General features: G+C 33.1%; 1 protein-coding gene across 1 annotated transcript in view; it reads left to right on the forward strand.

Annotated features, from left to right (window-relative positions):
• The first annotated feature begins 1,110 nt into the window (after window positions 1-1,110).
• Window positions 1,111-24,641, forward strand: part of LOC111640187 (protein C12orf4 homolog) — a 30,002-nt gene continuing 6,471 nt past the window's right edge. Inside the window, exons 1-2 of the mRNA XM_023386190.1 lie at window positions 1,111-1,368; window positions 11,923-12,068. Of these exons, the coding sequence (XP_023241958.1) occupies window positions 1,209-1,368; window positions 11,923-12,068 (306 nt within the window). The 5' untranslated portion in view covers window positions 1,111-1,208. The remainder of the gene's footprint in view (window positions 1,369-11,922; window positions 12,069-24,641) is intronic.

Raw genomic sequence — 24,641 nt, forward strand, 5'->3', positions numbered from 1 at the left:
TGTATGTGGCCGGCTCACGCGTCGGAAAACCTTCCGATTTATTCGTGTACGCACCAGACGGAAAAACAAAAAATATCGTGTATCCACGAGCACTCCAATAAATAAATAGAATTGAAACAACACTTTGAAATATTTTCCCGATGAAAATGAATAATAATAATAAGTTTCAATAAAAATGATAAAATGAAAATTTAATTTTATCATAACGAGTTTGCTTGCATTTCGTTTCTTCTGAGATCGCAGCAATGCGCGACGGGTAAGCTAGTTTTCAAATAAAATTAGTGTGTGGAATGAGATTGGCTTTGACGATTTAAATAATTTTAGTAAAGCGGGCAAAAGACACGAAAATCCTAAATTTCGCATCGAATCTTTCGTAAAATTGAAGCAATTTGGAAATCAAAATAGAGTAGAATTTAAGATTAGTACACAATATAAAATAAATATTGAAAATTATAACCAGATAGTTACGGCTAATAGATATATTTTAATTAGTAGATGTTATCGAAACGAGAATTGGCATTTAGAGGGCGTAGAGAATCTATTAAATCTAATATAACAGAGTTAATTATATTGAACTCGCTTATTTATTAAGTGCGTTAGATAATCTGTTAATTAAAAATACATTTAGAGAAGTCTACGGTTTTACTGGCTTATCGAACAAACGAATACGAATGGACCCTAGACCATCGCTGACTGATTGCCCCTGGAAGTCGGCTTGCTACAAAAACACAGCTTCCCTATCATCAAATGTCACGGCACGCCCTGCTGTCTCGTATTCGACAAATACGGCGCTTCCATTGGGAATATACGATACCAATCTTATCGGTTTTTCACACGTAGTATGGAAATTTGTGATAAGATACGTAATGCGGTTATAATAAAATATAAATTTTAATTAATTTAAAGTACGTTCAAATATGAAAATAATCGCGCAATATGTATTTATATTTTAGAAAATACGAGGGATGCGGCGCTTCCACCGCTTCCAAGGACGGCGCGCCACTGTATTTTATCAATTAAAACTTTAAGACATTAAATTTTCATAACTTCGAAAGGATAAAAACTAGGAAACAAAATACGTTCTGTATAGCAGTTTTTACGTAGTTACTTATGGCTGTCGACAGACGGCGCACGATCGCAGCTATGGCAGACGTTATCCGCCCGTTTTAGGGTAGCGGCGTGTGGGCGACGTCGTTGGACATTGTCAAATGGCGGAGTCGCTGCCCAAGCAGTTTTTTTTCCGGTATCGAGTGGCGGGAGAAGAAAAATGTCAGCCGATGGAAGTACCCGTTCCTCTGAGTGCGTCTCCTGCGGAATTTGGCCACCGACAACTGGAAGAACATGGACTGCCTTTTTACGTGCAAGAAGGTAAACATCGTACGTTTGTTTCTTCCGGTAACGACGACTTTCTATAACAGAAAACTCGTCGGAAGAGTTACAGTTAAAAACTTTTCCTCGCATCACCTATTCCTGTTCTTTGTCTGCGTTAATACGGAGGGCTTCGAGCGCCTTTCCCTCCGAGGCTGCCATCGTACGATCCGTTTTTGCCGGCCCGAGCTTACTGCTTGGCCCTACGCGGGGACCGGGAAATAATGCCTTCCGGTAGGCCTATTCGGGCGTTACGGACCTGGAGAAAATCCGGAAAACTCCACTCGACCGGTCTCTCCGGGCAGAATGCGAACCCGCGACCGAACTCCCGGTGTTCGGGGAACGGAACCGCGTGGCTTTCCTGTGATGCTTGTGTTTATACTTTCTAAAGTCAGGGTACTGCTCTCTGGTGTGAAGGACGTGCGTCCAATCCTCTGTCATTTTGTCGTAGTCTGTTATGGCTTTAGATTTTCCTTTGGCTTTTGGTACCGGTGCAAAATATGCTGTCGTCTCTCCGCGGTCCGTCCTAATCGCCGGGAGGACTTGGAGTGTGGTGCCGTTGACGGTGGATTTCTCTGTCGAATCAGGAAAATTTTATTGGCGGAAGGTTCGAAATTGCTACCGTTGTTTTGGTAAGATTCAAACTCCGAACGGGGTTTCGTAGACTCCTCGTACGAGCAAAAAAGCTGAAGGAACTGTACCCGTATGTGTTGCCAGATATTCGCTTCTGAAGGTTTGTTTTTAACGTGTCTGTATACTGCATATTTTCAGCAGTCTGTGTCGTTCGGGCCTGTGACGGCCGGTCTGGATGGACAATCCGCACGTGGTTGTATGCTTTGGTGTGACGATGGCCGGCACCTCAAACGATAGTAGGCACCTCATTATAGTAGTTGGACGATGTGGGGGTGAACCCCCGCATCGTCCAACTACTATAATGTCGAGTACTCCGCAAACTGTCGAGGGCTACTCGAAGCCGGCAAGGTGGCATGGGCTAAATAGTTAAACATGGCGGTGTTGGCCGAGTGATGCGACCTGCAGTCTCTCAAAGGGTCTCGTGTAGAGGAATGGTTCCTTTGGCTTTTTTGCTCCTACGGGTATGCTCTGTGGCTCTGATGAAGACCTGATCGTCTCCTTTGAGCCATTGTTTCTTGTTTTAAACTACACGAATAGCATAAAAACTTGGAGTTAAAGTTTGCACACCAAAGCTTTACTTATGTTAATGTCTTATGATTAAGTTTAAGGTTATGCTTATGTAACTTGTGAATGGTTGCATTAAATGATGCAGGTTTTGGGTTTTATGTTCATGCTTAATTTTTGTCGTGAATGAGCCTCGGTTCTTGTACCGTTAATGGTTGTTTACAGATTGAAATGACACTGCAAGTAGTGCTTTAATTGTTGGCGGAACCAAAAATTTTAAACTTTTGTCAGGAGCATCCTGTTTTTTAATACGGGCAGGCAGAACTTGTCTCGCCAATGGATGGTTCATAATTTGGATTAAATGATGCATTACCTTTGTTTCTTTATTATTGTATGTTTTAATTGTTTATTTGAACAAAGGAAGATATATACTTAAAACACAATATAAATTAGTTTGAAAAATTGGAAAAATTAGGTGATATTTTTGAGAAAAGAAACATACGTGTTTGTAATCATTTATTAAAGTGTATTTTTAAATGTAGATAATATTAAAATAAACTGATACTAGAGTTTATAATGTGTAATACTACTGCTGTTTTTGCTAATATCTCCTGGCTCTTCCTCGTTATAACACTTTTGGAATGTCTGGAATGTATGAAATCGCCACACTTATCACGTGTTTTGGAAGTGCGTGACTTTTTTGAATAGTGGCAGGACTTATGGAAGATTTTGATTTTTTGGTTGTTGGTTCAAGGTTCGCTTTCTGGCTGCCTGTGGTACAGTGCTTTTGAAAATGTTTTTGTCATTTGGTAAGTATTTTTTTGTTTGAGATTGTTTTCCAAAGCATTGTTTTGTTAGTTGAAGGGCTAGATTTTTTGAGAAAGATTTTCTTTTTGGAGCATTATAAAGATGCGAGGACAAGTACACTATCCACAAATTTATGCTTTCTGTATTGAGTGACTGGAAAAAAATTTCTGTTGGTCATCTTTTTGTTACTCTTGACATACTGTGTGCTGCACGCATTTTATCTATGGTATCTGCTCCTCTTTTGTTTTATTGTCATCTAAAATTCTTTCTGGCTTTCCAGTTTCCTCGTCTATTTTCTTACCATTGTGCACTGTGGAAAATATAATTACACACTTGTTCTTTTTAGTAATGTAAGAAAGAAGTGTTGTTTGTTTTTGGAATCCAAATAGTGAAGATCCAACTTCCTTACTTCTTGTAGGAAGAAATTCTGGTAGAATATTTACTTTAATTTTTTCGGAGGGTGTCTAATGTTGTAATTTTGTTTTTCAAGGACTTTTCGGATAATTTGTAACCGGTGTACTAATATCCATCATTAGATTTTGGTTATGTTTCTTGTAGGGTTTCACTAGACATTGAACAATACTGCTAGGTTTGTTTGACACTTTGTATTACACTTCTGGCTGAGTGCCAATATAAATCTCCAGATTTCCTGTATAAAACATTAGTTATATAATTCATCCAAGAATATTGTCCTCTGAGAGCAATCGACAGCTTGTCAATGGTAAGATATTTGCTCAATTCATAGTTTTTCTGCACTTTTCTAAAAATGTATAAAAAATCGATTGAATAGCTGGGAGTTTTTTACTACATCTTCATTGAAGTCTTGTTCTGTGGTCTTCAAACCACATCATACGAAGAAGAAATGGAAACCTTTTTATCAGATCTCTCAATATTTCAATTTTGTTTGTCTGTTGCCTAAAGTTCCATAACATGTGTGATTATCTTTCTTCACTCCAATCAAGAAAAGAGCTCTGAACTCTGCCATAATTTTCTCTTTGCTTGTAGGCTTGCAATTTTGTGTCATTATATTTATTTTTAGACTAATCAATTTGCAAATTAGAACAGGAATTAGTTTTTTCTATCCTATGTTCTGTGAAAAATTTAAAACATTCACTAGACTCATTAGTAATGTTAAGAGTGCACAACTTTACTCTGGTAAGAATTATGAGAATATTCTTCTGAAGAGTTTTGCCAGAATTAGAAACATGACTTTTGTTCTACTTTGTTTTTCCATCCTTACCAACATAAACATCTCTGTCACTACTATGAGCAGTATCCAGCTTGTTACCATCAGAATCCATGCATTAAATTCACTTTTGTGAATAATTTCTAAAATTTCTTCCACACTTAAATCACCTTCACTTTCTTCATCTATCCCGTTTTTGTCATTTTTCTTTTCCTTATCTTCTGAAAGGTCCTGAAGTATGTAAGGAATGCCTTCTACTTGGATGATATTAGGCCTATAAAAATATTGTACTTGAAATTGAAAGTTAATATCTGTAAAGATCAGTTGTAAAAATGAACAAGTCTTTTCATGTTAGTAAAACATATGAAATAATAAACCAAGTATAATATAACAGTTATAAGATACAATATATACATTATAAAATAAATGTTTGCTTTTATTCAAAAACTAAATATTTTTAAATTCTTGATACTACCAAGCATATAAGTAAAAATTTTAAAAGATGACAGAATTACTTAAATGTTTTCCACAGATACCACTATAACACAAGCAGGTGTGATATGGAGTGAGAACAGGTTATACATCTTTCTTCTAACAACATCAAACAGAAACTGAAAACCAAAACATACCCAACTCCTCTATTGTATTGTGCAGTCATCCCTTCGAGAATACTCCTCCCCTCTAGACTGACAACTTGCATTTGGAGTAGGTGGCATACTTAATAAATAGAAAACTGTCATTAGGATGTGTTCGTGCCTGAAAAAAGGTTAAATAAAGAGATGCACACTAATGTTACTAATTTAAATATTCATATAAAGAAATTGCTTTTTGCCCTTGGTATAATTAAATTAATTAAAAATCTACTAATTAGTGTGAGGTAGATAATAAGGACTTATCACACCAGTGATAATAAGCACAAACACCCAGGTATCAATGGAGTACATTTAATAAAAACAAGAAGGGTGTACATTAAAATCAATTACATTAGCAATTAACATGAAATAACTAAAATGCATTTCGGACTGTCGGAATAGTCCCTCTTCAGTTGGTATACATATAAAAAGGTTATAATACTTAAAATTATACAAGACAAAGGAACCATTATAAAGGTGTGAACATTGAACAGTAAATGGGTGTAGAGAAGACAGGCTTAAGGCGGCTTCATAATATTACACGGTAGCTTGATGTAATGGTTACTATTATAAACAGTATTAAAATTAGTGGAATAATAAGGTAATTATTTTACAAAATGAATTATATCTACATACCATAATAGTAGTAAGATGGAGTTTGAAGGTGGCATTACTACAAGATGCAGAGCAGTTATGAGGGAGGTGTGGTACAGGCAACATCTGGAGAACAAGTGGTGACTAACATTTAATGTACACCCCTTCTCGTTTTTATTAAATGTACTCCATTGATACCTGGATGTTTGTGCTTATTATCACTGGAGTGATAAGTCTTTATTATCTACCTCACATTAGTAGATTTTTAATTAATTTAAATAAATTTTTACATACACATGCTTATAGGCTATATTGTACTAGCTGTTACCTGCGACTTTGCCTGAGGAGGTTTTGCAAGCAAACCCCATTTATATTCAGTATTTCAACAACCATAGTAATTGTTATATAACACCTACAACTGAAAATGATGAGAATTGCTCAAAATCAAACAAACTACAGTAGAGCGTCAATTTTCCGAATCAATTGGGGACTGGGGTTGTCCGGATAACTGATATTTCGGATAACTGATTTACGTACGAAAAAATAGTTTAACGTATCCGATGTCGAAATTTTTCTCNACCTAAACCATTGCATAATTACAAATTTCCTTTTAATGACACTGGTCGACATTTTAGCGTAAATTATTACATACGAATTTTAAGCAATGGAGAGCAAGTTTTACGAGACTGGAATCTGATATACAATGTTCCTTGTAGGAACATCGTATATCAGATTCCTTGTACTTGCAGTGATGGAAAAAGTTACATAGGTGAAACCAAGAGAAAAATGAAAGTCAGATTGAAAGAACATATTGCGGACCTGAAATATACTGTAATAGAATTAACTCTGCTTTTCGCGACCACTGTACGTTAAATGATTGCAACATTGATAAAAATAACGTAAACATCCTTCATAAAGAAAGAATAACACACAATCGCAAATTTAAAGAAAGTGTAGCGATTCTTAGAAATAAAAAATGTAAAAATAAATGAAAATTGGCTTAGAATATTAATAATAATTAGTTACGAGGTGGCGTATCCACCACGTAAAAATATGGAAATTAGTACGGTTATGCGCAATAAGATTGCATCGTAATTAAAAAAAAAAGAAAAAACAGAATTGGAAAAATGAGTTTGTGCGATAGAACTTCTATGATGTGAAGAGAAATTGTGAAGAATTCTCGAAAAATTTTCTTTCGGTTTTTCAAAAAAAGGATATTTGGCTTTTTAAAAAGTAGTAATCTAATTTTTTTTAAAAACAAATACCCTTTCTTTGAAAAGTTCAAATTTATGAATGTAGGCAAAATATAGTACAAAACAATGACAGATTTAAAAGTTTTTTTTATTTTAGGTAATTGCCTGATAAAATTGATTTATTTTGCGAATCCTTGAAACGAAGATTGAAAAAATTGGATTTAAGAGATCAATACAATGCAACAAAAAATATTGAATTATTAATGTTAGAGTTGAAGGTCAAGATGTAATTTGCCTCTAAGTAATAAAATCATTTTCAAAGTTTATAAAATTGTTTTTATTATTACTAACGAAAAATTTAAGTAGTTTATACTGTATAATTACAAATATTAACTTATACAATACGAATTGTTTAAATTTTTTTTATAATACACCTGGATATATCTTGCTATTCTGCCATGGTACAGATCCTTCATTACGCAAGTAAATAGCTAATTCGTCACTCAACGATTTTGCGTGTATGGCATGCATATTAGATCCAAAAGAACAATGTAAAGAATTAATATTTCCATTTTGGCGCCATAAACTTGGTTAAAATTAAAATTATCATTATCATAATCGGAGAAGGGGATTGTAAATACTTGCATTTTCTGTCAATAAAACATTGTGTTAAAACAAGGGCAGCAGCAACTATTTTTTTCTATTGTTTTCTCACTATAATTAAGTGGTCTTTTAAAAATTCTAAAGCGCATCGATAGAATTCCAAAAGCATTTTCTACGAGCTCTACTAAGGCGATAGTTAAACACTTTTTGGGGATGAGTGAAAGCTGATTAAACTTTTTTAAAAAGGAAAAGCTTCATCTCCAACAAAGAAATATGGGAATACTTTATTAGAATTGAATAATATATTTTCATTTGAAAGATTTAATTTTTCTTCTAGAAGCTTTTTTGCAAAAGAATTTCTTTGAAAAATCCCACCATCACTTTCACCACTCATGAAACAAAGCTCCACGGAAATAAATTTGTATTCATAATCAGTCACAGCTAATAAAATTTTGTCAAATGACCCATTATAATTATAATTTAAGCTTCCGCAATTTTTACGACATTGAACCAGTACTGTATATGCTTGTCATCAATGCTCCCGCAACAATGTGGTAGCTGCCAACGAGATTCAAAGCCTTTAGCAATTGCTTTCCATTCGTTTTCACTATCTGGCATTTTTATATAATCATTCTTTAAATTGTTCCAAATAACCTATAATAAAAATAATAGCAATTTATAAGTTAATTGCTATTTAAATTTAATAACGATTTTAATTTATACATTCGGGAAAAAAATTATAATTATAATCGAAGAAACCCGTAGTTTATTCGATTATTTTAGCAATTGTCGATCGTCCTATTCTAAATGAGAAACCGAGGCCTCGAATTGTCTCGCCCGTAGCAATAAATCTAAAAACTTATATGTTTTATGATAAAAGTATACTAAAGACCTAACTGATTTTACAAAGTACGAAAGATTAACAAACAGTAATGTTACAGCCAATCTATCTGTAGCAGATATCGCTTCTCTCCATCGAGTATTTCTTTTTCGACAGCAAATATTCGAATAATTCTGGTGACATTCTCAGAAATCTGAAGATTTTAAAATTTATTATTTCGAAATAACGTCAAAAAACGATATGTAAAAAAATACAATTTACCTACTGTATATAGTATTCTCAGTAAATTGTAGTTCCGGAATCAACGAATTATTAAATCCACGTAAATCGCGCTCTCAAAATATTTCCTAATAAAATCATTTCTTCAAATCCTCAACGATTGAGTGGAATAATATCAGATACCGACGGTGCCATTTTACTAAACTACGTATGACGTTTCCTATTCGGCCAGAATTTTTACGTGTGTGTTCTGGCATAAAAGCGTAAAACAGAAACTGAACCGAAAGCCGATTTCTGATTCAGTTTTCTGCCGAACAATTTTACGCGTGCGTGTTCCCGGCCTTAATATTTTGGTGTTTAGCATCCACTGGCTAAACCGAGGTTGGTGCTCTGCAAAGCCATGTGTAAATGACTTTAATCTGGCTGCTTTACACCATTCGGATATCTTCGCCGTGGAAGCTGTCCCGCAGTGGCGTGCCTTCATTAGAAGCGGTGGAAGCGCCGCTTCCCCTGTATTTTATAAAATATAAATACATATTAATTTTAATTATATAAAAATAATCGCGCAATATTTTATTATAACCGCATTACGTATCTTATTACAAATTTCTATACTACACGTGAAAAAAAAATAATAATATCGTTATTGTATATTCGAATATTAGTGGCGGAGTGGAATCTCTGTATTGTCAGATTCCAAAAAGCCAGATTTGGGCACGCGCTTTACAGAGCACCGACCTCACCCGTTTAAGGCTGGTATACACGGTAAGGAAATCCTCAAAGGATGCGCTTAACAGACGAAAAAAACTCGGATATAACTGACTGGATCGAACATAGTAATTTACAAAACTTATTAAAATATCTTCCAACGTATAAAGAATTATTTTTATTTAAAAATGGATAGATAGAAAAAAAATCACGGTTAATCCTCAAAGGATTTCCTTACCGTGTATACCAGCCTTTAGNTTTTTTTATTTTGTACAAGCAAAATAAATATATTGAAAAATATAAAAATAGTAAAAAATTATACTTCAGATGTTAATTTAGTATCAAAAACGTAAAATATTTGAGTAGCCCAAGACATAGCCAAAGATTGAAGCGCCACAGCACTGGCGAAAATTTAAGTTTGCCGACTGGGATTCTTTCAGATGATTGACGTTTTGGAGGATTGACTTTCGGAAAATCAACGCTCTACTGTATTTTCAATTTGATCAATTTTCTGGAATGTTTACAATCCTTCTATAATCAAACCAATATGCAATAACAAATTTGAATTTAAAACTGTTTGAACATTTGGTTAAAAAATCGAAATATGTAAAAGCATTTATAACAATGTCTGAAATGTTATCAATTTAATGCACCTAAGTACTTAATGAAGACTAAACGTAGTTGAAAACAAAAATTGCATCTAAAATAGTACAGTAGAAGCCGTTCTTCCGGTTAAGCCTTAATGTTCTCCTCCCGCTGGGGAATATTGAAAAATTCCTTTTTTGTGTGCATTCCAATTGCATACCCTACTAATACACAGTTAAAAACAAAAAATCGCAATCCAGTTATATAGTGTACAATAATTGAATTGCCATTGTATTGTTTATATGAACTAAGTACCCCTGACAAGATTGAATATTTTTTGTACCTTTACATTGATCAAATAAAGTAAAATATGTTGCATTTAATTGTTAATAGACCTCTTGTGACTCATTGGATTACTTAATACTAAAAATTTATAACAATACCGTAATAGATAATACAGTAGAGCATCGATTATCCGAATCAATGGGGGACTGGGGTTGTTCGGAAAATCAATATTTTGGATAACCGATTATGTACAAAAAAATATATTAACCTATCCCATGTTGAAATTTTTCTCCGTTGCATGCCGCTTTGCGTTGAATTTTCGTCAATGTTAAGCCTAACAAAGACTATTGTATCGTTAAAAAGTATTTTTTATTTTGTACAAACAAAATAAATATATTGGAAAATATAAAAACAATAAAAAATTATACTTCAGAAGTTAATTTAGTATCAGAAACATAAAATATTTGAGTAGCCCAAGACATAGCCAAAGATTGAAGCGCCACAGCGCTGGCAAAAATTTAAATTTGCCGACTGGAATTCTTTCGGATAATTGACTCTCTACTGTAATAGCATTTTATAAATTCATAATGCTGCCTCACATCTCGTTTTACAGATTTTTCCTTTGAAATATACCTCGGACTCTAATTTCAGTTCCACAGGACGAAGTAAAAGCCAATGCTGTAAGTTGTGGCATGGAGATCCTTTTTTAAATATATGCCAAGTAACAGTATATGAATGTGTGCATTGTGGGTAATGCTAGATTCTTTATATTTTCATTTATTCTTAACTTCAAAGATCTGACTATTGATGTTCGAAATATTTATTCTTGGATGTTCAAAAAATCTTTGTTCTATTCAAATAAGACTAATATTCAATTTTTATTTGTATTTTTTCCGAGGAGGGTTGGTAAACTGTGGGTGCACATTCATCAAAGGGTTTAGAAGTGTATAGAGGACAAAGACTGCCATTCTATTTTATGCATATAAATAAAAAACTTTTAAATAATTAGAACTCATATTATTGATAACTCACACAAAAATCTCAATGCTACTGCAGCACTGAATTTATTAATTGTGCAAATGTTTTCAGTCTCGTTTGGGTCGTCATTGGGTAGTGCAGCCATTTTGTCAAAACCGACGTACACAGAATAAATTAAGAGTAAACATTTATTTACAAGAATGATTTGTTGGTGGAGTTATATAAATTTAAAAAAAGTAAGTGGCTACTTAAAACAGTGACGTATGGAATGACGACATTTTCAGAAAAAACAATAACTGTAATCCATTGCTCGATTTTAACATAACATGTTTTATTTTGTTCCTATTGTTGTTTGGGATATAGGATTTTTAAAAATATAGTGGTATTTTGCATCATTTGTTTTCTGTACTTGATAATAACCAAACAGTCTCAGACTTTTAGTAGTATAAATAAAATTTTAATTCCTAAAATTTTATTTTTCTTATGAATCTATATGATTCAAATGACACAATTAATTTTATGTTTAATTTGTTGTTTTTACATATTTTAGATAATTAAATTTATTTTATTTTGTTAATTTATTCAGAGAATTCTTATTTAGTTTGATGTTTAAATTTATTATGCAACAAAATACAGAAACTGGAGGGAATGTCAGAGAATAAATTCACAGCTTAGAAATCAATTTTGCTGGAATTGATTTCTAAGCTGTTTTATTATTTATTTATTTGTTTAAATTTACTATTGTTTAAGTTGTTTTTATATAATTGCAATTTTTTCTAATAACAGATTTATTCAACCAATTAGAGGATTTTGTTTTGAAAGAGACTGATCACTACTACAGTAAACTGGCTAAGGATGTAATTGAAAATTTCCAAACAGAAGAAAGAGATATTAGCCAAATCATAAAAAAGTGGAGTTTTGCTTTTAAAGAGGTACTTTTATTGTTAATTTAAAACTATTTTATTGTTTTATTATTTTGTACATTATGTAAAATATTTTTTATACAGTAGACTTGATAATTCAAAGTTGAAGGAGGGGGGAGATTTTTGAGTTGAGGAAACTACCATTATTTTAATATGATCATTAATATCACAATACAAATAATATAGTTAGACTTAAATACATTATATTTGATTATTTTTTAGATACTTTTCAATATCTGGATATGCTCATTTATGCATTTTGTTCTGTTTTGCCTGATTGTTGTTTGCTGAAATTTTGAAATTTTTTCTTGTTTCTCAAATGTGTAGAGAGAGTGTACCCAATGGAATGTCAAATTCTTTTGCAATTTTTTACTTTCTGGCTGTTATACAGAGGGAAAGTATGGCGACCACCAAAGCACGATCTCCCAGATTTTTACATTTATTGTCTTAGGACACCTTGAAATGTCAAGAAATACAAAAAAAGTTGGGGGTAATTTAACAACTGCTACTTTAAAACTGGTTAATAGGTTAATATTAGACAAAAATAAACACTGCTAAAACCTAACAAACCAGCGAGAAAATCATACACAAAGTGCGAACATTTTAACCTGTGTTAAATGTGCATTGTCACGCAACAAATGGGCATCATCACTTTGTTGCCTGATGATGCCCATTTAACACAGGCAAAAACATTTATTCGTTGTGTATAATTTTCTCGCTAGTTTGTTAGGTTTTTGCAATGTTTATTTTGGGGATAATTTCTGTATGTTTGTGTGTGGGGCATGATTTTGTTCACACTGTTTGAAGCTTAACTTCTGGGTTTTTTGTCAAAAATTTCTGAAATTTTACAGGGAGGTATGTTTATGTGGAGGATCCCCGTGATGTTTTATCACAGGCCCGATATTCCTAGCATTGAGGTTGACACTCCCTTTTTGGAGGAGGTGTCATTCAGGATGGTGAGAAGGTGTGAACAGTGCATATAGGTGATGGTGTTAGACACAGAGGCACAAACTCCATTTACTATTAACACCCATTTATCTATATATATATATAAAAATGGACATGTATGTCCCTATATTTCACTTTTATGCCAAAACTACACATCGCACGTGAATGGTGTTTGTATGTGGTGGTAGCCCCAAGTCTCCATTCGTGCATAGGGGTGGTTGCGTCTCGATAGCTATAAGGGTGCGGGAGATATGAGGCTGAAAGTGGTTGAAAGTGGCTTTCTATTTCGAATGTTTTGTTCGATTTTTTCGAATTTGTTCGAATTAAATTCGAACATAAAATTCGAATTGGTTCGATTATAGAACGATTGAAAACGTTCCAGAAACGTTGAAATTTGTTCGTTTGACTAAACGTAAAAATTCTCTAATTAGTCTGGAAACGGGGGACCTAATTCTTGCATTTTGTGAAAACGGGTAAGATTAGCTATAATGTAATTATCTTAATCTTCACTATCGTTACTTTTTGCCCAGCGAAGTGGGTCCTTGCAGCTAGATTCTAGATTACTTAGAAAAACAGTATTTTATATATATAAAAAACTATACTATTACATACAAATAAAAACCCAGCGAAGCGGGATCTTGCAGCTAGTTAATATATAAAAGACATTTTACAAAAATCAGGAGATTTTCTTTGGTCCTTAAAACTAAATTGACATACAGTATCCAGCGACCAACTTGGAAACCTCACCACAAACATCACATCCAGATGGGATGTGATGTTTGTGGTGAGGTTTCCAAGTTGGTCGCTCTTACCTGGTGGATCAGTGTTCTAAATGGACTGTCCCTGATGGAGAGTGCGAAGAACACACTTTGTTGTTTCTCGTATCCAGGATAAAAGTTTCTCTGTCCCAGCCAAAGAGCTCCTGGACATAGGAAATCTCCTTCTTTTCTCAGTGGGAAGATCTCTGCTGGCCTGGTGAGGTGAAGATGATTTGATTATCCTTGTGAATGAAAAACACCAAAGTAAGAGCTCTTTGTTTTTGAATTTGAGCCTCTTAAAGGTTTTGTATCTGTGATTGGGCACTCTGGTTAGTTGTGATCTTTATCCTCTAACCCTTCGATTGGTCTCTAGTTGTTGCCAGGGCCAGTCGAGACAGAATTTGGAGATCAAACCCCTGCTGTAATTGTTTATTGAATTTTTCACAAATCCACCATTACAGTCAAGTGTTTTTACCTTGGTTGTAAATATCACCAGCTGTACCTGTGTGATATTTAGTTTTATTATACATTCTATTTTCCTGTTTTTGTGATCATTGGAGAAATTGGTTGAATAAATAAATCAAATACTTTCTTACTGGACTACACTATATAAATAAAATCAAAATGATAACTGAGGATGATCGCTTAAAGCATTTGAAAGCGTTTTTAAGATATTAAAATGATTTGCTGGATCATTTAAAGGTTTTGATTTTATTTAAATTGGTCGAATTCCCAACCTGCTCTCACATGATATTTTATTTATCAAAAGCATTTTAATTGAATCAGCTTTCTTTTAAAACAGATTTTGATCTAGGTTTTTGCCTCCAGTCAAGACATCATATTTATTAGGTGATCTATTAAATTTTGGTAGTTGAGGGGGTGGGGAGATAATGGGTGTCACGTGTATCTCCAATAGGGTTGGACTTATTGATGATTTTAGTCATTAGTATTGAATAGCATTTAAAATTTTTCATAAAACTCATCCCTGTCTTCAGAATTAAGGTTTTTGCTATTTTATAATAGTTAAAAATATAAAGTTTTTTAATAAAATATAACAACATATGGGATCACCAAAATTTTAAATGTTGCTGGGAAAATTGAGCAACTCATTGTTGGTTTATTTCTCTTTTGCTTTTCACTAGTCTTCTATGGATACATTTTCTGCTATTGGCAAAATCTTTAGTTTTCTCTTGTTTACTATTTTATCTTACCATATTTTGGAATGAAAATGCTCAAAACACTGATAAACTGGATGCTGTTGGTAATGAAACTGTCAACAAGTAATTCAAACTTTATAGTGAAATTTATACAGTCTATTAAGAATTTATAAGACCACCATATTTTTTTAGTTATCTCAAAACTAACAATGTTTAATGGTCAATTACTATTTCAACAAAGTAAATATGATAAGATAATTGTTTTGACAATTAGTTTGATGATCTTAACTCATTTTAGATATTAGTTTATCAAAAGTCAAATTTTTACCGTTAATAAATTAACAGTGAAAATTTCAGTTTTGAATTTTGACAAAACAAAGATTGAGAAGTAAATGTTTTGTTGATTAATAGTTTATTTTTTGCTCCATTTCTTTTTATCACTTTGAATAGCCTATTTAGCATTTATTCTATCAATTTTTTCAGTAGGTCATTTTCAATATTATTTCATTGGTGCATAATTTCACATTTAAGTTCTTGAACACTTGAAAATTGGCAATTTGATTGTGTATACATTTTAACTTAAACCCCGAAAGGTTTTCAGTGGGATTTGAGTGACAACTTTTTGATGGCCACGGTAAAACATTAATTTTCTTTGTCTTAAGCCAGTCTTGAATTATCTTTGAGTTGACAGTACTACCTTGTTGGTAGTACCATTTTCTTCCTGTAAAATGTGATGTAAATGGGAGCAAATGTTTTTCCAATAACACCTGATAATTTTCAGATTTTAATTTAATACTAACTTTAAAGAATAAGTTAAGCATCGTAATAGAATGTTTCCCAAACCATGACACATTTGTCTAATGAGATGTTCCGTAGGCACCTTTTGCGAATCGTGCCAATATAGAATATTTCCAACTGGGCTATCAAGAATGAACTTATTTTTGTCAGAAAACACCACGTTGCACTTTTTAATCCAAGATATATAGTTGGTCTGTTCTAATCTTGCTTGCTTCTTATACTTTAGTTTTATATAACTTGCACTCTTGTTTTTTCTTAATGTTTTTTAAACAGTTACATGTGAAACTTTTGCCTCAAGTTGTGAAATCTCTCGTGTACAGTACATGTTCTGTTGACTTGCCAGACCGAAAACATATCTATAATTCCATGAGGACCAAGTTATTTTTCTCTGACCAGATATTTTGTTTTGTCTGTAATTTTACTTTTTTTCCAAAACATGTTAATTACTGTTTTTGACCTATGAGGTCAAAAAACAGTATTTAAGGAGACTGTATAAAAACAGTAATTAAGGAGACTGACTATGGATTTTTTTGAGTAACTAGCACCAGCATGATAATAAATTTTCCAGATTCCTTCTCCCAATTCACTTTCTCCTGGCATGGTGTTTAATCACAGTCACTTAAAAATAAACTTAGGAAAACCATTAAAATTTTCTTTGATGTCACAATTAGTCATGTGACATCAAAGAAAATGGACAATTATGTGAATGATAGAAATTTTTCTTAAAGGAAATGTTAAACCATTTTCTCATGGTAGTCTCATAATTTATTAATGGTAAAAATTTGACTTTTGTGAAACTAATAATTAAAATGTGCTAAGATGTTGAACTAATTGTTCAAAATGTGATTGTTTATTGTATTTACTTTGTTCAAAATAATAGACATTTATACATTGTTAGTTTTGAGAAAACTAAAAAAATGTGGTGGTCTTATAGTTTCTTAAGACTGTACAGTATGATTGTTTAGTTTCAAAAAAGGAAATACACATAAATAAACCTGTAAATTTGATTGGCTAATAATTCTGTAAGTTGTCAAATTATAGATATATTGTGTAACAATTTCAAAATGTAACATTTTAAAAACCCCTTAAACGCCCATTGACGAGATAACTCGTCAAGTTTACATAGCGTTACGTAAAATTCGGTAGTTAATTAAGGCCACTTTGACAAAAAAATTTTTTTTTTTTCAATTTTTGGAATGTTTTTTAGTTCCACAAATTTTTGCAAAAATTTTTACCTGCGCGAAAAAATTTTATCGCGATTTTAATGAGCCTTTGATAAGGCTCGATTAAGGCTTATATGTTTTTTAATGGGAGTTTTTTATCAAATTTATTTCATGGTTCCTAAGTTGTAGTGCACGGATTTTCCTTCAGTAAAGTTATTTAAAGCTAGTTTCTGATGTCAAAAACGACCTCCGATAGTTTTTTAATTTTTTTTAATTAATCGATTTTTATATATTAATTTAATTAATTAGGGGGGTCAGAAATCACAATTAAAATCTTAATTTTTTAAAAATATTTAAAAATATACGCATCGCTCATATTCACCCTACTTTAAACCCTTGTCCTCCCAAGACGTATATGAGAATGCTTCGGGAAATCTGACTCCAGCTGTTCTCAAGGTCATCCAGCTGTGTAAACAATGACTCATCGGTGTTAAATTTCACAGAAAGGCAAGACAAAGGAAAATAAAATTTGAAGCTTTTTCTTCAAAATTAATGCATTTCTTTCGTTTCTTTTTAGTTTTAAGTATTTTTTTATGCTTAATTACATCATAATTAACTTTGTATTTAAGAATAAGATTATTACTTTAGAAAAATAGAAATAACAGCAGACACCAAATACTAATAGACAGTTGTGTAACTTACTTTTATTATCAGTGTTACTGAAAAATATGTTCACTTCACCTTTGACAATATGTAACTGTCCTCTTCAGGCAAAACGTTAGAATTCTAGAGATAGAACATTTTCAAATTTCTTCTCGTGCACAAGAACTGAACATAAATAACAAATATGAGATTACAAAAATTATACAATATCCCAAATCTTCTTACTCGAATACTGGAAAGTATATAAATTAACACTCCTAAACCTTATAACTCCAGTAATAAACATTTAATATCAAACTAACGTTTTCGACCATACATTTGGTCTTTCTTCTTCAGGTTTAAAAACCGTTAGATTCGAACATGTGAATGCATAGAACAAAAATTCTAAAATTATTTTCAAAAAATGGAACAGTATCACCGTAATTTAAAAGAATAAAAAGTTATGCATGTGCATTGCCATGTCGACGACATGTTAAATGTGATACATACTTTCCTATAATGACCTATATGTGATCCATACGTTGACATACATATAATGACATAAATGCGATATATACGTTTCTATAGTGACATATATAAATATATCAAATGGAAGTGTGGCTTATAACCGCTAGTGTGGGCATTGCCAGTTCATTCATAGCAGTATTTCCAAGCGTGTGACACATTACCGGCATCATTAGAGTTAATGCAATTGGTGCATAACACGGCCTTGTAAATTTCAAGTGCCTCAAGGTTTCGTAAGTGTTCTACACGGTGAGAAAGTTTAATCAATTTGGCCTCATGTAGGTCAGCTCTTATGCCGGGTTCAGTCGCATATGTTGAAAGGGCGGTGGTGTGCCTTTTATTAACGATATCATAATTGTGTTCCTGCAATCTTTTATTCAATGAGCGTTTTGTAGACCCAATATAAACTAATTCCCTTTGAAACCTGTCATCCCAGAGAGGGACCATGTAAACACCTGGTGCTTGCTTTCTATTTATCTTGTCTTTGCCACTGCGGAGTAGTCCATATACCGTGTTTGGCCTTTTGTATGTAATCTTAGTATTAGTATGGGAGGCAATCTCCCTGTAAATGGAGTTGAGGTGGTGGTTGTACTCAACCACCACACGAGACTGTATGCTACTTATGATGTGTGTTTCGTGTGTCGCTACCCGCGTGTTAGAAGTGTAGTTAGTGGCCATTCTTGTGGAGTATGCGCGGGAAAGGTTGTGTACCAGGCTCCTGCTATATCCGTGCTATAATGCTATGTTCTGAATGCATTCTAACTCCGTCTCAGTGTCCTCAGATCTAGTGTGGTGTGTAAAAGCCCGTTTTATTAGGGCTCGATATTGATATTAAATGTTTATTACTGGAGTTATAAGGTTTAGGAGTGTTAAATTATACAATGTTATGAAAATAAGTGTGGATATACAATGAGTATCACTAATAAAAATAATAGAATTAAATAGCACTATCCAGAACTCTGGTATATCAAGTGTTGGAGAATTATGTTCAAATTTTTTTCCCTAAAATACTGTGGGGATAGAACAACAATGTTCATAAGGGTCCAGTGTTGTTCACGTGAACAACAATGTCCCTTTTAATAACATCAATGTTGCCATACAACTCTCCCACACTTGATATACCAGAGCTCTGGATAGCACTTTCTATACCATTTCTTGCTAAATTTAATATTTATAATTAAATTAATATTAATCACACTACACCTTACACACTTTTCCAGTAGTAGTTTAATGAAAACAAACATTTTCGACCCCCATTCAGGGGTCTGCCTCAGCTTAAAATCATATTAAAATACAAATTAAAGAAAAGAACAGTTCTAATGGTAGAACTATAACTGCTATTTTTAAATTTACAAAATTCAAAAAACAAACGATTCACATATGAAAGTTTTACAAACAAATAATTTATGTATTTTTAAAATGAAAATATTAATATAATTATTTTAATTATAATAATGTAATTATTCTATTTTAAAAAAACAAAATTAAAATAAAATAATTACATATGTTGTTAACAAAAGTTTTTTAAATGAAGCCTATGTCGTTCTCTTGCCTCATCGGGTTATCAACTAGACTGCCGTGCTTTGGTTAATGTCTCTTTCTCCTTGAAATTAATGCATTCACCCTTTCTAGATACTTGGAATGTTTCAAAAGCTTTTGCTGATCAATTACAATTACATAAATAAAGTCAATCCTTGTTGTACCGTACACCATCATGCCTGTTGACTCCTATCAAAGCTAACGTCCTCCTTGGATAATTCAAATACCCCCACATATACCCCCAGTGGGGATGATATTGCTCACTTTGAGAAGCACTGATCTAGATGAAGGAACAATGTTTATAGATACATAATTTATAATTTGTTTAATTGTACTCTCTGCATTTATTACTTCTGACATAATGTAACTTAGATTAATTAACAATACAGTATTACATTAGTGTTTATATGATAGACTGCTTATTAGTTTTGCATATTGTTAAATGTTCAGGCAAGGCTACCAACTACCATCTAATTATAAACTTTTATCACTTATGTTACCGGGAGTTTGATAGGCTCTAAATGTTCCTATAATTTTGGCCTAAAATTGCCTGAAATGCTTTTCCTTTTGTAAAAAATTAAAAAAAAATAAAGTCTACATTTTCCATCAAAAAATGTTTCTATATGATAAGTTGTACATAGCAATTTTGTGCTTTATTCCATATATATACTTTTCTTTTATTCTGTTGGCAAGGCACTGTTTTGGAAACATAAGATATGGACACAAAGTCCTCAATGCTTGATGCACTGAGAGATGGAAGGAAACTGGAACCATCTTATCTTCAAAGAAAATCAGCATGGAAGTTAATCAATTCACAACTTGCATGGGAGTTCCATATCATGGAATATTAACAACAGTGATGCCAAGGAGTTATAATAATGTATTTCTTGACAATGGGCAAGTTAATCATGTTAATGTTTTTGTTACAAAGTTTCTCAAGAGTAAATTAAGTACAGTAATACCCCAAACTTACGTGATAGGTGGGACCGAGCGATAACAGCATAAGTCGGGGTATAATTTCTCAATGTATGTAAAATCCAAGTCGGATGTATGTAAGCTAATAAATGTTCTTGTTAATCTTATCTTGTCTTTTGATTCGTTCACGGTTACAAGAAATCACCACATAGAGTCGCTCGAGTCTCCGTAGATATAACAAACACAGAAATAAATAACACAAAATAAATTGTAGCTATGTGTCGATTCTACGCGACACATCCGACAAATAAGCTGAACAATAGTGTGGAGGGAATGAGTAATCGAGAGTTGCGTGGTGCTCAAACAAAAGACGAATCAACGAGATTTGAAAATCGCGTAACTCCGGGTTTGCGTAAGTCGAAGTATCACTGTACAGTAATACCCCGAACTTACGCGATAGGTGGGACTGAGAGATAACCTCGTAAGTCGGGGTTCGGGGTATAATTTTGCAATTTGTGTAAAATCCAAGTCGGATGTATGTAAGCTAATAAATGTTCTCGTTAATCTTATCTCGTCTTTTGATTCGTTCACGGTTACAAGAAATCACCACATAGAGTCGCTCGAGTCTCCGTAGATATAACAAACACAGAAATAAATAACACAAAATAAATTGTAGCTATGTGTCGATTCTACGCGACACATCCGACAAATAAGCTGAACAATAGTGTGGAGGGAATGAGTAATCGAGAGTTGCGTGGTGCTCAAACAAAAGACGAATCAACGAGATTTGAAAATCGCGTAACTCCGGGTTTGCGTAAGTCGAAGTATCACTGTACAGTAATACCCCGAACTTACGCGATAGGTGGGACTGAGAGATAACCTCGTAAGTCGGGGTTCGGGGTATAATTTTGCAATTTGTGTAAAATCCAAGTCGGATGTATGTAAGCTAATAAATGTTCTCGTTAATCTTATCTCGTCTTTTGATTCGTTCACGGTTACAAGAAATCACCACATAGAGTCGCTCGAGTCTCCGTAGATATAACAAACACAGAAATAAATAACACAAAATAAATTGTAGCTATGTGTCGATTCCGCNGGATTTTATTTAGTTACTTACCACGTGTTCCTTCTTACACCTGGTTCTTTTGGATCCCAAACTATGGTAAACGTATATTTTCAACACAGCCCGATATATTCTTTATATTTACAAAGGCGGGAGACACGTGTTCGCGACAATACAAGGTTTACTTTGAGAGATATCTCCGCAATATTACGACTAACTTAAAGTACCTTAACGTAACTTACATACTAAAGAAGAAGAGTGAAAAATAAGATATACGAAGGGATAAGACAAGTATAAAGAAAAGATTGATGGGGGTACCCGGGTAATTCGACAGTCTCCGATGTTCTCTATTTTGGATCTTGCGCTTAATTCCTTCCTGTACCGTTTCTTGAGAATTCAAGGTATTCTCGAAGCCCTCGATCTGGGTGTCCGTCTTATTTGTCCGTTTTCAGACGACTCCAAGTCTCTCCTTTGTCCCATTCGGCGACAAACTTCGACTTGTTCTTTTCTTCGTCTGCTCTTCTCGGACGCCGACCAGCAAAAATGTCTTTTTTTTTTCCTGACGTCCTCGGGACTTCTTAGTATCCCTTTGTTTTCTCCCTTCGTTCTTAGACAAAGGTTGTCCCCCACCCGTAGAGAAACAATAGGTTAGAAAGTTCTAGAAACTGACGTGAAAGACAAAAGATTTAAAAAAAATAAAACTTATATCTAACCCCTATGTACTGTACATAGACATGGCGTACCGCCACAAAACAACCTTAGTATTTCCAGCAACGAAGTATTTAATAAAAATAATAACGTTTTCGACTATTTTTAATAGTTTTCTTCGGTTAAGCCACTTTAAAACAAAAACAAACGTAAAATAGAATGCAAGCAATACAACGGTTTAAAAATTTGAAATTAATTACAACAAAATAAAAATCAAATAAAACTAAAAACAAAATTAAATTACAATAAAATATTAAGAAAATTAATCGTTGTGGTAAAGAATTAAATAAAATAAAGTATTAAGGAAATTAATTGTTGTGGTAAAAAGATTTCCATGCAAAGGATAGACTTTCTGCATCTTTATGGTTGATGCATCCTTTGTCAATATGGGCCTTGTAAATTTCAAGTTTTTCAATATGTTTAAGTACTTGTTTGTTGGTGGCAGTTCTAATTATGGATGCTTTGTCCCAATGTACGTTAATATCTTGATGTTTAGTGAAGGCTGCAAGGACGGTACTGTCCAAGTTTTTAGTAATGGAATACTTATGCTCTTTAAGCCTCTGTTTTAAAAGTCTCATAGTGGCACCAACGTAAACGAGATCTGAATTAAAATGGCAGTCACTTAAAGGAATAGAATACACTCCTGTAATATTGTTACAGTTTTCTTTCTTCTTATCATTTCGTAGAATTCTATGAATCGTAGGATTACGACAATAAATAATTCTTAAATTATTCTTGTGAGATAATTTTTTAATCGTCGAGTGTAGGAAAGGTATATAGTTGAGAACTACTCTTTGTCCTTGGTTCTTAGTTGTAGGTTGCTTATTTGTTTGATTACAATATTTAGCAATAAGAGCATTAATTTCACTTATATGATATCCCTGTTGTACAGCTATTGTACGTATGTAATTTAATTCTCTGTGTGTGTCAAACATACTCGTACAGTGGGTATACGCCCACTTTATCCATGATCGAAAGGCTGCATTCTTAAAATTTCGAGGATCAAAGAAATTCTTTGGTATAATAATAGGTAGATAGCTAGGCTTTCGATAAATATCTGTCCAAATTTCCGCATATTTAAGTGATTGACAGATCCAGAAAATTTACATTAATGTCACTTTTTTGTTCCATTGATAAAGTCAAACCATATGGGTTGTTATTAATTTTATTAAGGAAACATTGAGCGCTATTACTATTCCTCCAAACAATGAAAACATCATCAACATATCTTGCATATACAAGTATGTCGTTTATAAAGACGGTCAGTACATTACTTTTTAATTGTCATAATACTAGTTTACGTAATAACAGGGATATCGGGCTCCCCATTGGAACCCCTCTTTCTTGTAAATATGTGTTCCCTTCAAATACAAAAAACGAAGTATAACAAATTAGGTGTGCAAGCTCTAAAATGTGTTGGTGAAAACGTTATTATTTTTATAAAATACTTTGTTGCTGGAAATACTAAGGCATTTGATTATTTTAAGTATATGATGTAAGTTAATGGTAATGAACAATGACTATTAACAACATTATAAAAGTTTCATTCTATCTTGTGGCAACAGCCTTGATTCAGGCTCTGCACAAACATTTCATGTTACATTGCATAATGTGTGTATTGTTTTCTGTATGAAAGTCAAATTAAAGTTTGTGTGGGGATGCAGTAAACTTCTATGTTTGTAAAGTACTATATTATTTTTCCGACTTTCCAACGATTATCGACACTACTGTGTGCTGGAAATAGCCGTTCCCTAACGGGTACTTTACGCGGATTCGCGTTAGTGTGCCAGGCCTGGACTTTAAGCGTGCACCGAATTAAATAATGACAAAGTTTGTCAATAACAAAATCAAATATTTAATTAAACTTCTAGTAATAAACTATATACAGTATTTAGTAAAAATCAAACAATAATTTATTCAATGAAATTCAACAAGAATCAATCCGACAAACTCAAATCAATCTATTTCTAACTTAATTCTATTCCCCTTTGGAATTCGACAAAATCAAAGAATTAACTTATAAACAATAATTCTTATAAATTAAAGATCCTAATCGTCACCTCAATATACTAGGAACCTATTTCCTCAAACTCTCAAGACTTTCTATAATCGTCGATCCACAAATCGAATAACTTCAAAATCCTATCGGACACCTCTCTCGTTCACTGCTACGAAGCTCACCAAAGCTCGTTGCTATCAGGAATTCACCTCGTTCGTTTTCACTTGAGTTAGAGGCTTTATAGTGTGAGGTGACGTCACAATTCTGAATGAGCTCACTCTCCTCATTTACATACTTATCTGTAACATTAAATTTTTCTTGTTTATCTGGCAGATTATTTTCCGACAATACTTCGCTAACCTTTTAC

The sequence above is a fragment of the Centruroides sculpturatus genome, unplaced genomic scaffold (genome assembly GCF_000671375.1).
Source record: "Centruroides sculpturatus isolate CEXI.00-Female unplaced genomic scaffold, Cexi_2.0 scaffold1115, whole genome shotgun sequence".
NCBI classification, from domain to species: domain Eukaryota; kingdom Metazoa; phylum Arthropoda; class Arachnida; order Scorpiones; family Buthidae; genus Centruroides; species Centruroides sculpturatus.